This window comes from Coloeus monedula (assembly GCF_965178545.1).
Source record: "Coloeus monedula genome assembly, chromosome: 3".
Taxonomy (NCBI): Eukaryota; Metazoa; Chordata; class Aves; order Passeriformes; family Corvidae; genus Coloeus; species Coloeus monedula.
The window spans coordinates 39070664-39088647 of record NC_138783.1 but is presented as its reverse complement, the minus strand read 5'-3'; the positions used below and the strand labels follow the sequence as shown (position 1 = coordinate 39088647).

Here is a 17984-nt window from a genome sequence, read left to right as displayed (position 1 = left end):
ATAATGAACTGGTTTTGCATCTCAGGAACTTAGCACTATGCCTAGAACCAATTAGCAACTCCAGAGCAGTTCATTATCATTGATTTTAATAAATGAGTGATAATTTCTAGCGCTTACTTGCAACTGAAATCTGTTCTGAGACGGGTGGCTTTCTTGTGTACTGTGAAGATAAATAGCACTTTTGCCTGCATATAGATTTGCAAAATGAGAAGAATCTTTTTAATAGTTTCAGGGTTTGGTCCAGAAAATAATGAAAATACCATTTAGTGAAAAAGACTTAAGAGCTTTTAATTTATAGCTGCGCACTTGTGAAGATAAACCATTGCCTCTAAAGAATTCACAGATTGCTTTTAGTAGCAATCTTCGCTATGCACATTTCTCCTCCTGCATTCAGCAGAAACCATTTCTACTTATCTCAGTGTGAGACCTTCAGTCTTAAAAGTTTTCCTCTATCAGGCACATGCACATCTCTTTGTCCCAGTTCTGCCCATTCAATAAAATGCTTTTTATTGATGACAAAAATGTTTGTGTTTAAGTATATTTTTCATCCGAGAATATAAAATACAACTGACACTCACCTGTTCATTGTATTGTAATTAAGACTACATTGGTGTTTAAAGGCCTCACAGGAATTTGCAGTATCATAGTTCTAGCTGCTGTACAGATGGCAATGCTTTCTGTGTTGAAGAGATGGGGACCAGCTATTTAATTGTGCCTAAGCCAGGACTACTCTATTTTTAATAATGCCTGGTGGGTAATTTTACTAAGCTCTTGGATGTGCAGTTGAATGCCAAGACTCCTTGCTGAGAGATTGGGCACAGAGTGAGATAATCCAAGGACGAGATGAGAAACTGCAGTGGAGACATGAGGCAAGATCTGACAACTGGTGAGGAATGAAGCTAGGCTCAGAACACGACTCTCTTGGGTCCTATCAAGCACTGCCTTCTCTGAAGAGGGAGGGTAATGCTGTGTTGACTAGCAATCTGTTTGCTAGACAGCTCTGAGTTGTACACGTAGTTCCTTAACTGCAGGCTATCCATAGCAGAGGTGCAATTACAGAGCCTGAATTTTAACATTGAAGATGACCTGACAATCTCAAATTACAGCATTCCTATCTGTTGCAATATTGTAGCCCTGATAGGTTAACACCTGTCTTGAACATATTTTGTTACCTATTTCTGATGTTTATCATCTCCCTTCCTTTGCTAATTCTTTCACACCTCATGTATACAGGCAAGAACTGCATTTGGAAAGGTCATAATACCTCTTTAATGGCTCAGCAGATCGATTGTCCACATATTTTTCATTAATCTTTTCCTGATGACCTGCTTTACTGATACTGGTTTTTCAGTGCTGGGGGTATCAGCAGTGTAAAAAGAGACCTGATCCATACACCAAAGAGCTTTTGTTGACTCAGGAGTTGGACTCAGTGATCCTTGTGGGTCCCTTCCAGCTCAGGATATTCTGTGTTACCAGTAAGCTTAGTCAAGGAAAACAAACAACAGGCCTTCATTAGAAATGAAAGAAACAGTCCGGAGGTCACCTTGATACATGGCTGTTATGTACAAGTGTAGCTGTAATACAGCACATGAAAAAGTCTTTTTATTTGTCCGTGGGAAGCCCATTCCACCATGAGGAAGAATGTGACAGGAAGGGAAAGGAGTGCTTGGTTTGTAGAGGTGTCTGGGATAACCCAGGGAAGTGAGAATACAGGAGAGACACTGTCACAGTAATTACCCCATCTTCATTTTTAACTGAAATAACATCTGGCTCTTTTATTGCCCCAATAACTGGGAGCTAATTGAAGGAAAAAATCAATGAAAGACAACAAAATATCAGTGGAACTTTTCAAGTATTTGCTTTTCCCTTTCCTGCCATCCGTAGTTACTTTTGCCACAGCATGTTCTCACTCAGTAATTTTCCAGTGATTTCAAGATAGCACTTTTCTTTGTTTCTCTCTTGCTTCTCTGCTCCATGAATTCTTTGCTGTTGCTTTCTAAACCCTGATATATTTGATGAAGAGAAAGTGTTAGCAGTTTTTGAGTCCATAACCTTTTCAAGGTGATTTTCTAGTAATTTTGTTAGCTCTGTACAAATGCTCCCACTTTACAGATCTGGCTTCTGTAGTCTTCTGGCCACGGCTCCAGAATCATTAATGCTGGGTCACCCAATGATTCAAATTTGATCTGGGTCAGGTGTGGGTGTGTGATCATATTTCTGCTGAACTATTTGGAAAAACTGGAGTTTATGGGGTTTTTTTCTTTGTTCTGGGAAGACTGGCAACACCTGTTTAGAATAAAACCATGTTTTTATCTGGATTTATTTACTGTGATGTAGAGACTACGTGTCCATACAAAGTGTTACACACAAGACCTTGTTCACAGGCAAAAAGGCAGTGCTTTTTCATATAGCAAAGAATTTATTCTTAGTGTAACTGAATTTTTGGAAGTCTAGTCCAGATGCAATTATTACAGAAAAAGAAAGAATAATAATGCAGTTAAAACTGTCATACATTAATTTCTTGGTTTCTACCCCTCTTTCTGGTGTTACATTCACCCATCTTCTGTTCCTCTGGGTGCCAAAGCTGCTGATTTTATTTATTATCTGGTAGTAGTGGATGTTAGAGCAAATTGTCAGCAACTGGAGTCCTTTGCTGGGAGAATATGAGGTTCATCACGTTGACTCTTTTCTTTCTTCACTGTAGGATCCACCTGGGGTCATTTCAGTGTGTTTTTTCTTCATTGGTCTGCAGTTCCACACTGCATCTGAGTTTTTGCTATATATAATTGCATTTATGGGTATTAAACACAATTTCTTTGTTCTCCTTGTTACCTCTGAAGCCAGTTTTGTCCAGCTCCAGGTCTGCATTTCTTTCATTGCTCATTGGTGAGTTGTTTATGGCCATGGTCTCAGGTGCCAAGCCTGTGCCCCATTTCTCATCCTGTGCCTCTACTCTTCCATGCCACGTCCTGTGTCTCCACTTCTCCAGTCCTCTGCTGTGGTACCAGGCTGTTGTATTTCTCTCTACAAAGTTACTACATTAGTGGTAAATATTCTATATAGAATAGCTAGCTGCTTTTTACTGCTTTCTGTGCAAAACTGTGGTTGTATCACACACAAACAGAAATAAAACAGAGGGGATATACATACCTGGCCAGTTACAGAAATTGCAGTCACACCTAAACCAGTTCAACCAAAGCTACAAGCAGGCCAAGAAAAGTTAAGGCAAAGCAAAAGTGACAAGTTCTGAGGCCTTGAAAATTCACTACAAGGCTTATGACCTATGAGGAACAATGGCAATACTGAATGACAGGACTGAAGTTAACCCAACTATTTTTTTCTGTACAAAATATAACTGCTGGAGTGAGTATACCTCTGATCATTGCTTGGTGTTTTGTGATCAAAGTATTTGTTGCATTTTTACCCCGGTACAAAATGCACTAATACATGAATTACTGAGCTGAACTATGGCCTCATTCGTACCTTCTGCCTTTAGTGAAAATAAAGCATTTGTGCTGTTTTTATTGCTGTGTTAATAAATCCTATTGTTGACTTCAGTTGATATCACTGCTCAATGGTCTTCTCGAAGAGAAGGATTGTACACATTGGTAATAGGACTGCCCTCATGAACAGGTTCAGCTAAATCTGCCCATGAAAGGGCTGGAGGCTGGGAGTGAGTTGGTTACACTTGTGAGATTGAAGGGCCTGTCTGCCTGCTGTGGAGAGCAGATGCTGAAGGTAAGGGCAGGTCACTGGGACCTGTAGTACCAGAGATGAACTGCTGAAGGATGGCTGTCAAAATCCATATTTAACCAGCAGATGGATGCCTTTAGCAAATGCAAAGTGATCAGCATCTTGCCTGTAAGTAGAACCTCTCTGAAAAGAAATGAAAAATGTGGGATCTTCTGCCCGTATTTTACCCAAGCCGACTTTTGGGGAAGACTGTTCTTGAAAATTCAGGCTGTGTCTTCCAGTCTGAGAATGGATACCTCACTCCCACACTGAAAATGAACCCCCACACTCCCACACCTTATGAGGGAGTACTTCCCAAGTCTTTTTCCTCAAAGGTGAAGCAACATGCTAGCAGAGTAGTCGTTAAATACCAGGGTGTGAGAAGGAGGGTGTGGTGTGTCTGTTGGTGGATGTGCTCAGGACTTGTGCCAGCAGAGCAGTCTTGGGCCTTCAGTATTGCCACCTGCTTGGATATAGCTTCTGCTGATCACTGCTGCCTCCAGCACCACAAAGAGACAGAGTTCATCTTTTTTTGCTAGAACATACTCTGATTCTAGACTCCACATTCTCATTCCACTTTCTGCTTCCACCTTTCATAAAGAAAAACACAAGCATCCTGCATGAGATTTTTCTCATCTGGTTGGGTTGATACAAAGTTCTGGTAGTCTCTGGGTTGGTGGGGTTTGTTTTGTTTTGTTGTGGGTTTTTTTGTAGACAATGAGGAAGAATGAGTCATCTCAGTGTCTCCACGGTGGCTCTAAGTAGAGCCTACAGTGAGTAATTCAGATGTGACCACCTACACAGAACTCTCTCCCCATCATTGTGGTAAGGGCAAAGAGAGCATTGAATTTGGGTTGTTCTCAACTCCAAAAAAAGAAGGAGCTATTTCTTAATTCACAACATTCCTCTTTTTTACATGTTAACTAAATATATTTGCAACTGAGAAGAGAGCAGAGATTTGTAGTCTGGTTTCCTAAGTCCCATTTCTCCATGTATGTGTGTATATCTGTCTAGTTTATTGACTAATAATTTTTGTAACATTTGGACAGTTTTAGCCATGCTTGACAGAGGAGTGAAAATAGTAACTTATGACAAGTTTTGCATTTAAGCAAAAATGGAGATAGGAAGGGAGAGCACGTCAGTTCTTCCATTACAGAAAAAGTTTGTTTCATTTCCAACAGAAGGGAATACCTAGATAACAAGGATGTCATGAATATGTGCAGATTGTTTTGGACAAGGCTTCTCTCTCAAGTTGGAGAAATATGTTATATTCTCTCGTTTTTGCATTTCCTTCTTTCCCTTTGCTTTCTCTGGTGTCTGCAAAAGGCTGTGTTCAGTTAAACAAAGCAAATACAAACTACTCTGCCACAAGACACTGATCTTCAGGAAACCAGGGTAGGATCTCATTCAGGTTGCTCTATCTCCATGGGAAGTAGGTATCTAAAACCTCCCTACCCTCAGTGGATTCAATACACTCCACAAGTAATCCAGCAGAGATCAGTGTCCACTCCAGGAGGGCTGAATTGTTTTCTAAACTCCACTGCCTGGATTTCCGTTGGCTAAGCAGAAGTAGAGACACCCATGTTATCCACCAGCCAGAGGCGAACCATTCTGACCTCATTGGTCCTACTCCTTTTTGAGTTAGTTGGTTTTTCACATACACTGATTTCTGCTTGAGGAAGCAGAAGTGGCAGGAGGAAGTGGCTGTGGGTGATCTTAGATTAGCCTTCATTTCAGATGAATGAGCACTGATGTACAGAAAATCCTCAGATGAGCTCGCATAGTTTGTGTTCCTCATTTCATTGCAAGGCAGAAGAATTTGAAAGACCTTTGTTTTCAACATGTACCCTGGAAGTTCTTCCTCATGTTGAGATGGAACTTCTTGTATTTTAGTTTATGGCCATTGCTCCTCATCCTGTCACTCGGCACTACCAAAATGAGTCTGGCACCATCCTCTTGGCATCCACCTTGGAGATAATGATGAGATTCCCTTCTCAGTCTTCACTTCTCACACAAATGCTCTGTTTTTGAAAACATCCTGTGTTGTCTTAGGTTGAATTTCTGGAAATAAAGCCCCTAAATTGTCAAATACTTGTCTGACTTGAGCCTTGAGATTTTGCTAGGGACCAATTTCATGCAGGGGCTGAACTATCAAGAGAATAAAGGTGTTCCCAGACTGTTTTTTCTGAGCTGAATGTGACAGAGCACATGGCTGCGTAGTGTCTGTGAAAGCTTAGCAAGGTGTTAGAGTTTTGCTAGGTGATACGAGACTCCATATTGGCTATATTTATACATCCTTTCCACCTTCTTTTGATTTTCCCAGGATGGAACAAGTGATGTCGTTGATTAGTAAATCGCTGGTATTTTTAATTCCTGTGGGTGTTAGGTTTATTGGGGTGAGTGGGTTGTGTAGTATGTGTTTTAAAGAAAATCAGAAAGTTTAACAATATGTGTTACGCTCTAACTAAGGTGTTTCTTAAATAGGAACATAGGAAGGAAGCTAAAGAAAAACTGAGAGAGCACATGAGCTGTGAGAAGTACACGTATATTTGGTTAATATATACACAATTTGTTCTTAGTAAGTAACTAGAAATTGAGGCACTGCCAGAACACAAATCATAAAAGAGAAGTTATATCCATCTTTTTATTCAGTTCTTATTTCTGTCCTAAGGTAAGTACTTACTAATGCAATTTTTGTTTCTCTTTCTTTCCTTGATCAAGTTAATAGATTTTTCCTAAAAAATAAAAATAAAAATTAACAACCAAATAAAATATTTGATATTCTGTGTTTCCATTTTTTAAATTTCTCTTTGCTCTCCGGTTCTGGACTAGTTTTTGCAACTTAGCATGGGAATGTCTGAATTTGCAACAAAATCCTGATCATTTTTTACTTGTCTGTCTTTCTCTGGCTTGATGAGTTTTTAAAGGAAGGGTGTCAGTGTTTAGAGGGTAGATATAAATATTGGTTAACTGCAAGGGTGATTTTGAATTGTATGTTGGATTTCCATCATGGCTTTTCTCTCCATTCAAAGTGCTTGTGGAGACAGTTAAATGTTGCCAGCTCTCTTTCTCCTGTGGGGTGCAGTGGGAAATCCAAGTTTGCTCTGATGTAGGAAATAGCAGCACCACCCAGGTGTCTTAGTTCTCTGCCACAAGACATCCTGAGCCCTGGAATCAGCATTTTCCACAGGCAGGGCTAAGAGACAGTGGGTGTTCTTGCAGCACCGGGAAACACTTGAAGTTGGATTTGTGAGTTCCCTTTTTGCCAGAGCAGTCGTGCAGCGTGGAGATTCCCTTGGCAGAGGCGGCCGCTGGGGCTGTCTGGGGGAGAAGGCTGCAGGTCAGGACATGTGCTGGTTCATCACAGCCCAAGAGATCTCTTGCCAGACATCTTGTCAATCAGCGATCTCCCTGATGGCTTTCTGTCTGTCCCTGTGCAGCACTGCTTCAGCCATCTGAAGCCTGAGGTGCTGGAATGTCTCCACCTCAGACATATTTTTTTGACCTAGAAATAGTTTTTCAGGGCAGGCAAGATCTTCTTCACTTCTAGTTTAGTCCTGCCCTCTGCAGCATCTGATATTTGAAAACAAAGGCTCTGGCTTCTTCAGAACAATAACAGGGATGCCAAAAAGCATAACAATGACCCAGTGTGTAGGAAGGCACAGAGAAGAGCAGGTGGGAGCACTGTTCTAGCAGGCAACCTTGTTTATGTTGACAGTAAACAGGGTTGTGTTTTGAACCTCTCTTCATCTTACAGTCTTAATTTATTTTCAATGCTAAGGGCCTGTGCTGGTGATTGGAAGCCCCTAAGCTTTGGAGTACAGACCCAGATGTGTGCACCATCTCTAGGAAGTCTGTCAAACCTTCCTCCCCAGGCCTAGGGTAGTAGAGCCAGACAGACGGGGCTGCCTTTGAATTGTGTGTCACCTGGGGAAGGTGGGATGACTGCCTTGCCCACAACTCCCTGCTCAAACTCCTAATGCTGCAAGCAGAAGTGCTTGTACTGAGGTGGATTTTACAATCCAAACATTTCCATTAGGAACTGGAATCAGACCAAAATACTGGGTTATCAGCCTGTTTGCAGAAGTTAGTAACTAACTTTGGACTCTCTGGATATGGGCTGAAATTAAATTGGTGGAACAGAGTCAAAATGTCAGTTCCCTGTGGAAGTCTAAAAACTTCTTGAATTTTTTTTTTCTTCTTTTCTCTTCTAGCTGAGCATCATGCCATACCAGCTGGGAGCTTGTTAGAAACCAAACCTCCCTCTTTTCCTCTCATGAATACAGATCATTTTGTAGTTATCTTTCTTGTGCTGATCAGACAATATTGATTCAGGGGTCTCATAGCTCCTGTTCTTCTTGGTTTTTGCCTTCTGGATTGTTGACTCACAAGAGCATGATACTGTGGGCTCCTTGCTGTTATTAATTACATGATGCATATTGATTTGTCTTTGGGCGTTGGTCTTTATTCTTGGAATCTTGCAAATATTTTAAACAATCAGCCTATTGTTTAGCCAGTGCTCTACAAACACTGTAGGCCTTTTGTGAATTTCAGTTTAAAAAAAATAATAAAAGAATGACTAATGGAGCACAAACGGTGCTTGTGACACTGTAGTCCATTGTGTAACTATTGAGAGCAAAATTTGCATTCCTAGAAAAGCTTGTTCACGGTCAAAATATAGGACATTCTCTTTATGGCTCATGGGAAAAGATGTACTGTATATTCAGCTCAGGATGCTACTTGGAAGGATCAACTTTTAAAAAATGTCATTTTCTTCCCTTGGAACATTGAAGTCAGACTGAGACCCAGCTTTGCTTGGCAACAGAAGTGACTTTTTCATTCAGGCAAGTGGCATGGGGGGGCTATTTTAGGTTTGTCCCATACATGCACCATGATTTATTTGCTAAAATGGCTTCTCTTTAAGATGATGGCAAACTCTGACATGATGGCCCTTTTGAATAGCGAAAATACATTATTATATAATATAAGTGTCTGCCTTCTCTGAATGCCAGAGGCAGCCTGGCAGCTGGTGCTTTTCTTTCCTTCAAAAGTGTATTTGTTTATGGCTTTTAGTTCTTCCCCTCTGAGGTTGTCAAGCAGAGGTTAAAGTGCGATCTTTAAATGTTTAGAAAAATTGTAAGTTCCAGTCAGCTCACCTGAAACTAATAGCTGTCTGTCCTGCATGTGCCTAGAAAGATGGTACTGGGTGCTCAGAGGGGGAAGGCTGCATCTCATACATGCTATGGGTAGTTTCTTGTGGCATTTGTCCAGGTAGGATTATCCTGTTTTGACTTTCTATTTTGCTGTGAAGAATTAAGATCCAGTCACTGCTCACTGGAGATAGCACTCCTTTGTCTGTCAGCAAAATCTCTTTGGGAAAGCAGTTGCCTGTTACAGTGGGCACATGTAGTGGCAATTACTGTGTGATTCCTGTCCTGGGAGGGATGGTGTTAAAATGCTAAAACTTAATTTACAGCAGCAGGGCCTGTTCTGGCCCCATGGCAGAGTGGAAGCCAGCGTAGAGTGCCCAGCTCCTGCTGCAAGGCTCTGGTTCTGTCAGAACTGAGCTTTCAAGTGCTTGCCTGGAGAGGGGTGTGTGAGGGACTTCTGAGGACCCTTAGGAGTATGTGTGTATACACAGATAAGGACTATGGGGACCACTTAGCCTTAGCACAGATCCACGGAGCTGCTGCAAATGGGAGAGTCTGATGTGGGCAACAGCTGGGTGTCCCAGGCCAGTTCAGCCAGTACTGGCTAGGACAGAGTCATATTCATGGGGAACAAGCACCAGTTTGTCTCCCTCTGCTCTGATGTGACCCAGGAGGTTTTCCAGTATTACTTTTTTCTTCTCTTGAAGAAACAGGAGTGTTGGAAGTATTGAGGGAGTGTTGTCAGTCTGAGCTTGGGAAGTGAGCGGGGAGTGCTCAATACCTCTGCAGCATTATACTTTTAAGAGAACTGCCCAAGTGCTACAAGTGCTTCTATTCATGGCCCTGCTGTAAATTCAAATCAATTGGACCCTGCTCTCTTGGCATCTGAAGCTTCCAAATGAAATTGTATTTACCACTCATCGTCATTAATTTGCAGTTTTCACCTTGATTAATTTTTAGGAATGCACATAATGAGAAACTTTTAAAAAAACAGGAAGAGAGGAAATGGAAATTTGCCCTCTACAGTGTTTTTCTCATTTATGACCTCTGTGCCTGAAACCGTATTGCTCAGTGGTGCATTTTGTCACCTGTTTTCCATGTCAGTTCAGTGACTATTGAAACAAAATATTCTGTTTGATACAAAAGAAATGGTGTGAGCAGCTCATGCCAATTAATGTCTGAGTAATTGGCACACCTTTGCAAGCAATTTGAAGCAGCTGCTTGTTGTACTGACAGGGAAAAAATATTCATAAAGAAGGTGCTGGAAAGGTGACTTTATCATCACTGACTACTGATTTTGGTTGTGTTATTTATAGGAGTGAGCCAGGTTAGTATTTTAAGACATTGGTATAAAAAATAGGTGTCCTCAAGCCCTATGCATGTATTGTAAATAAAATGGGCATATTTTCCAGAGGTATGTTTCTCATCTGTTCCATCAATTTTTTGTAGAGTTCTGGGTGTTAAATTCATATGCATATTCCTGCTCCTGGATTTAGGAGGGGAGCTTTAGGAATCAGAACGTAATCTTTTTTCTTCCTTTTTATGGTCTCTGTTTTGTTTTTATTTTGGTGTGGGTTTTTTTTGTTTGTTTGTTTTTTTAGACAATCTCTTGTTTTGAAGCAAGATAAAAGTCTCTTTTTAACTTTTCAGTGTGAGCAAGTGTCATAGAACCATAGCATAGTTCGGGTTGAAAGGGACCTTAAGGATCATCTAGTTACAACCCCCCTGCCATGGGCAGAGACATCTTCCACTAGACCAGGTTGCTCAAAGTCCCATCCAACCTGGCTTTGAACACTTCCAGGAATGCAACATCCACAACTTCTCTGGGCAACCTGTGCCAGTGCCGCACCACTCTCATCGTACCCAGTTCCTTTCTGCATAGGATTTACTTGTCTTTGGGAAGGTGTATATAATTTATATTCTTGCTAATCAGAAGTTTAGTAGAATGACTATATGTATACTTTATGTTTCTGCTGAACACAATGAGGAACACCTCTAAGAGCTTGCTCAGAAATGACCTTTCTCAGTAATTACAGGCTGAGATGGCTTAGCCAGATCACACCTCATATTCATTTTGTGGCTTTTGTCTAAGGTTTTGCCAGAAGTTATTGTCCGGTTTTAAGTGATGCATGAAATTGGTTGTTGTGACATTTTTCTTGAGTCACAAGACTAAGAGAAGAGGTTATACAGAGTGGTCATCCTTCGGCCTGGTGTTCACAGAAGGCTCTTCATAGAGAAGTTTTTCTTACCTCTGGAGTGTGGAGACAGCAAAGTAAAATATCCTGTGTTTGGAGTATGAAGAATGTTGTATTAAGTTCCCTACAGCAGGGGTAAGGATACAGGTAGGAGAGCTCAGTCCTGCAGAAATGGTGCATTTGTCTGCATCAGGTTTAAACTTCAGGGCCTCACGGTTTGATTCTGTCAATTTCTTTGCATCTTTGTGCTTATCTTCTACCTGACTTGGGTTCACTGTCATGCTCAGATCCTCACAAGGTCAAATCAGCCTCTTCAGAAGCTGTACTTGTGCTTTCTGCTTCCAGGGAAAACTATTGCTTCTCTATGCTAGGAAAGAAAGAGCTTCTTAGTCAAACTCTTAGTGCAACAGTTGCCAGAACTAATGGCTACTACGAGTTTTTGTTTCTCTTCCTGGGCTTTCTTATATATCACATTTTTCACATTGCAGGGAGATTGCCTTGTATCATTAATGGCAAATGCCATTTAATGATACTTTTTGAAGTGGCTTAAGACACTATCACCAGTTTTACCCGAAATATTTCCCCTGCACATTCATAGTTTAACAGGTCAAGTTTGTGCATTGCAAACACTTCTGCTTGCAGCTTCTTTCCATCTTTGTTGACAGTTTAAGCTCAGCACACTGGCATACCTTCAATTCTGCTACGGGTGCAGTAATACCTTTCAATTGCCTGTACAGGAACCACCGGAGGGCATCTGTCTGAGTCTGAATTATGTTTGAAAACCATCTGGCATATTGTAGGATAGTCCTAATAATAACAATGAACACTTTATCAGCAGTTGAGTCACTGTGCTTGGTTTCCAGTGTAATTCTCGTATTAGTTGTATGTATGTATTCCATATAGCCAAAGGGTTACTACTACGTGCAGATACTGTATAAGACCATTGTGCTGACAGCTTGCATTTGGACTCATCATTCAAAATCTGGCTATAAAGAAAAACATTTAAATAATAAAAATAATTACCAAGATGAAAGACACAGATCAGTGTTAGTTGCATCCCAGACCTGTTTCCTGCTTCTGCGTGGGGGAAGAATGAGGAGTGGAGTAAATGGGGATGGCAGTCACAGGAGTAAGGTGCTTTCCCTGAAGGTGCTTTTGACCTGTTGAAGGGGATCTCTTTTCATACTTAACACAGACATCCATCAACAAGGACAGTGCAGAGTTGCCTGGGCCTAAAGCATGGGGAAGAGAAATGCTCCAGGAGGTCCTTGGTCTTCCCTGGTTCCTCACAGGAACTCACTTATTTTCCTGTAGGCAGAGCTCAAAGTATTTTGTGAATCTATGTTGTTCCCCAGAACCTTAACGAGGTTCAGAGATAATACCGTAATTTTGCATGTTTAAGTAGTATTGAACCAGACCTTCAGCTAGCAGTGACTGGCACAGCTCTAGTGACTTCTAACCCTGGCTGAAATCTGTCCAAACCTACCTGTGTTCTCAGATGTTTGTCAGGTGCCCCCCAACCCAGCACTTACATGTGCCCATCGTGCCCTGGCCATCCCTCAGGTCTTCTCTGTGTTGCCTTACTGGTGAAGCACAGCTGTTGGGGGTTTGTCCCTGTGAGAACAGAATGTCCTCAGTGGGGTCCTCAGCACATTAAACTGATGCCAGACATACCCGTCTGGCTGCCAAAAGTACTGCACGAGACAGCTTTAACTTTACATTGGCAAAAGCTGGGATAATGTGCAGAAGCCGTGACAGAAGCATGAGTAAATGATTTGCCTGAGATGATGCAGAAGAGCTGGTGGCAAAACATGGAGGGAGCTCTGGTCTCCTCACTCTGAGTTTGTGTGCCGGTCCCAGGATGCTCTCCTGCTGTCCCCCACCCAAAGGCATATGAAACTATGTGGTTTGAGGATCTTTGCTGTTGGATTGGCAGCAGAGGAGAGCTAAGATTGACTAAACCACTGAAACTAATAAACTTCTCATGTGCACGCAGGGACATCAGATTAATTAGTTTGCTAAGCAGTGGAGCTGGAGCTGTGCAGCTGCCTGACAACGATAAGAGGAGGGAGGTGCAAACCAGCAGCCTTTCTGCTGTCTGCTCCTTCCTTCCATCTCAGCTCCCTGGAAATGGCAGATGAGGAGCACAGAGGTAGCGAGCCAAGCACATGCAACCTATGCATACTGTGCCGAGCAGCATAATCCAGGGGTATTGTTCGCTGTGTGTGCAGGCATCGCTTCCCAAAAGCTCCCACTGCTGTCACTGGAGGGAGGCTTCACTGGTGGTTTCTGCAGGAGCACAGGGACATTGGTGCAGGGAGCTTTTGAAAATCCACTTCTAAAATGCAAATGCTTTCCTTCTTTAACAGCCACTTGAAGCCAAGCATGATCAACAAACACAAAACACTTTCACAGCTCAGACATGCTGTGGATTATGGTTCTCCCCCCTTTTCCTTTTTCCTTTTCTTTTTTCCCTGCATAATGCAGTTTGCCCCTTAGTTTGACAAAGTGAAATTAATTAACAATTTCATAAAAGTCTTTGGTTTACAATGATTAGATAATAGCTGCTTGTATGTTAAGCAGTCACTGGGAATGTACCCAGGCAGACAAGTTATGTCAGCACAAAAACTGGTGAAATTTTCATCCTTTTGTTAGCACTCTCCCTCCCTGAGAGCTGTTCAGAGCAGGTTAGACAGACAGCTCTTGGGAGCTGTTTGGGTCTAGCTTGTCCTAGCTTTGGGGCAGAGAGACTAGCATGCTCCACTAAACCTGTCCAGCCTTTCCAGCTCCCTTTTCTGTCCCCAAAGGATAGGAAATTTTTGATGCAAATGCTCCTACGAATAGGTTACTGTGCCCAGTGATGTCGCAGTGGTTGCTTGGTTGAGTAGGCTGTCCTGCGTGGTGGACAGGGCCAGGTCAGCTGCTGGTGTGCCCTGGCTTAGGTACTTATCCCTGTGCTAAAGGATTTGTAAACTCAGCAGAGTTGCTGACCTTTAAAATGCATTTAAATACACAAAAGTTTGGGCCCTGAAAGGGGAGGGAGCTAGAAAGCATGGCTTCTGGAGGCTTACCCTGAGCCTCTGGCTCCCCCGGCTGGAGCCAGTGTGGGAGAAGGCACAGTGGAGACCCAGGCACTTGAGTCAGGCTTGTCACCCGACGATGAAGGCATCTACAGTGTCTGCTTGCTCTTCATTGATAACTTTAAGTACCTTTGAGTACCTTAAAGTACACACTCTAAGTACGACCTCCTTATAGGTTGCTGTACAGTAAACGGGTGCTGCTCTGTGGAATAATTGTTTCTTTTTTTTTTTTTTTTTTTTAATATGCTTTTAAAAATCAAATTAATTAAACGGATGCAAATAAGAGGGTGAGCACTTGGAAAATGAAGACTGACCGTGCAGAAACCAGGCTGGAAGAAGTTTCAAGGGAACACATAAGGGGTCTGAGCTCGTTTAAGTAAAGTAATGTAAAAATGTGGTTTAGTGCTCAGCCTAATTTAGCATGCCTGCAGGCTGCTGTGTGCAAAGTGTTCTCAGCCTTCCTCATCATCTCCAGATACAGATTCCTTCCCTCTCTGTGTGCTTCATCTGATGATTTATATAGCCATGTAATGAATCCAATCAGTCTTGTTACCCAACAGAAGGCTCTCTTCATGTTTATTAATAGTTTACTGCCCCGTCGGATCGGCAGCTTGAACCGTGCATCCCATGATGCCCGTCCAGCACAATGGAGATGGCAGCAGTGTGCAGTCTGGGTTGAGAGGAGAGGGGAATGTGAGCAACCCATCAGCAGCACTCTTTTTACCAATTTTGTTGTAATGTGAAACTATACACAAATTCAGTGCTTATATGAGGCCTTTTCATTTACAGGAATGGGAGGTTTTGGAGATTGAGTTCTTGCTGTTTTAGTGTAAGACAGTTTTCTGCCTGAACAGAGACTGTAGGGTGGCTGTGGCATGAGTTGTATGCACAAGTGCTGCTGGCCATCCGGAATTATGTGAGTTTACCTGGCAACACTGCAGGAGCTGAGCACGATGGAAAGCTGAGTGATTAGCTGTTGAACCTTGTACAACAAGTGCCTTCAGTGGAATTGTGCTAATCAATTGACACACCAGTGTCATTTATTTTAAATAACTTTTTACTGTTCCTAAAGGTTCCATTTCGAAGTTTCTACTTCATAGGATGAAAGAGGTGCCAATACTCTTTAATCCTTGAACAGATAGGACTAACTCCCAGCGAGAGCCCAATGTTTCTGTACTCCTTTTTGTTTTTAACAAAGTATTGCTCCCTGTGCAATACTTTGCCGAACTCCAAAGAATAGAAATAAAAATGGAACATTTTGGCCTTTTGGTGGCTGTTTATCAGCAGCAGAACAATTTTCAGACAATTAACAAATCTCCAGGCCCTTTAGAGGCTCAGATACAGCTATTTCTAGGTTGTCACATGTCTAATTAATATAAGTAGTAACGGTAATACTCCTGCTGGTGTTCTGCTTTGGCCAAGGCTAGGCTTCCAAGTCTGATAGCTGATCATTAAGAGTGTCTTTACACCCAGCTAAAACCTTTCTGGGGTCCATAAGAGTGTGGGAATTAATTGGCACAGGTAATGTTTATTGCTGTACAGTGACATCAGGGAGTAATGTTGTAGCATGTAGGATCTTTCTTTGCAGTCATCTGGATTTTTAAAAGCCTAAGTATCAAATGTTAATTTTAAGCAATTAGGGTGCTAGGCGAGGTTGCAGCATAAAAATGCTGTTAAATATAAGCTTATTTTAATTACTTACAGCTATCTTAGGAAAACTGTGTAGAAAAAGAAAATTTTTATTTTGCTTTGTTATTTAGCAAATCGCATTCTCTATCACCAGAGACATGTGCTGGGAGAGTCTTTTTAATTCTCCTCAGGTTTATACGTATCCTTGAAGTAGAAAAGTTGTGTGTGATGAAAAGAGTTTTAATTCTGAACTTCTTCCACCACCGTACAGCTGCGGTTGAAGCTGTGCTGGCGTGCATTCAGGAGTCTGTCTGTTTTCATCCCCTTGCAGCGCACTAATATCTCCCATCTGAAAGGCTGAAATGGAGGCCGTTAGTTTCTGTAATTTAGGATTTGATCCAGTGTTAAGGAAACTTCCCCGTCCAACCATCCAGGAGCCAGTCTGACAGTTGCTCTCCCACCACATGAGATGGAACTGAAGCCCCTTTGCAGCTCCACACCCCACACTCAGAGACAGACCAGGTTTCTCTGCCATCTTAACCCCTATTTCCTATAGCAGGCTCTTAGACATCCCAGTCCTTCAAATTCTTTAATCATGGTGCAATAACTAAATAACAAAATATAACAAAATAGCAGCTTGAGCTGGCGTCTCCAAGGAGGGATCCCAAACAAAGGAAACCCTGGGCTTTTATACCCTGACAGTCTAAATGCAGGAAGGTCCGGGAGTCTTTGGCTCCTGCTGTGTCTCTGCGTGTGCGGTCACCTGGCCGGGCCACAGGTCCCCAGGCCCTTTGCTGTGCAAAGGGTTGGCAGTTCTGGCCTCTTGGCTCAGGCTCTTGCCACCAACAGCTCAACCTACAGCTCCACTGCAGCTGCTCACGCAGCTTCGGGCACTGAGTGTGTTCCTCAGCACAAGCTGGTGGCTGCATTAATGTTGGCTCAGTCTGAGCTGAGATTTAGTAATGAGTTGTGTACACTTTGGTAATCTCTGGTAATGGCAAGTAAAACAGGTTCTCTTAAAGCACTGCTGAGGGCTGAATAAGTGAGAATGGAAAGGGTGGGAATAATGAAAAATGCCTGATATGACTGTAAGCAAGTGGCTGGACTTGTCAGCTTTTGAACTTTCTTGAGCACAGTTTTGACACACTCTGGTGGTTCTCTTTATAGCGCTTCCACGTCGCAGTCGGACCATTCCACTCACACCAAATCTGCTTCTGCTCTGTCGTCTGACTCCATCTCCACCTCAGCAGACAACTTCTCTCCAGATTTAAGGGTATGTATGTTTTGTCTTAAAAAAGAAAAAAATACAAAATGTGACCTCTTTCAGAGAACATGTCTTGCTTCTGGGGAGTTGGATATGGTAAAATAATGTCAGCTTTCAGTAATGCCAAAATACATTTAGCCAAATTACTGAAAGGGCCTGAAGTCAAGCAGGTGAAATTGAAGTTTAATCTCTACTTTATGATGTCCTTCTTGATAAAGTTGTTTAATCTTCAAAAAGCTGACTCTGCAATCCTCACTTGGAGATGAATTTTCAAAGCAACTCCATTTTCTTTTAGGTGCTTTAAGTAAGTGAAATCCTCAACCTGTCAGTTGTATATACTTTTTCTTCCTGTTATGTGTATGTATATATAAAAAGTGTTCTGTCTTGAGAACTTCTGCTTGTTTGTAAACACTGAGTCCTTGGAAGTACCTTCTTTCAGAGAAAGATTGCTATCTATCTCCAAGCTGATGAAAATAATCTGTCACAATGAATAGCTCTGACATAAAAAAGGTGCAAATAGGGCTCTTTTAAGTCTGCTATTAGATTAGTTAATTATAAACTCAGAGTTCTAGTTCAGTGTCACAGGGGTTTTGAAAGCTATCTGTATGCTCCTCTTATGAAAACAAGGGGTTTGCTGGTATATCTTAGCTTTAAAAAAAATGTCCCTGAGTATAAAACTGTTGGTACTGGTGCATTCCAGTAACAACTTGAGCATTTCTCAGCTGTGGTTGAAAATCTTTGTAAAATCTAAACACAGTAAAATTGCATAAAAATCTCTGAGTACAAAGCTAATTCCTTTGACAACCATGATGATTTTTCATCCCCTGAGTGTTGTCTCAGTCATCCACAATTAATAACAGAGTCCACCTGTTCATAAGTGACAAGAATATGAATGTTTCTTTCTAAAGGCAGTTTATTAGCCAATTTTAAGCTA

General features: G+C 41.9%; 1 protein-coding gene across 1 annotated transcript in view; it reads left to right on the top strand.

The window, feature by feature from the left end:
• Window positions 1–17984, top strand: part of MTMR2 (myotubularin related protein 2) — a 62997-nt gene that overhangs the window by 4856 nt on the left and 40157 nt on the right. Inside the window, exon 2 of the mRNA XM_082277982.1 lies at window positions 16954–17059. Coding sequence (XP_082134108.1) covers window positions 16954–17059 — 106 coding nt within the window. The remainder of the gene's footprint in view (window positions 1–16953; window positions 17060–17984) is intronic.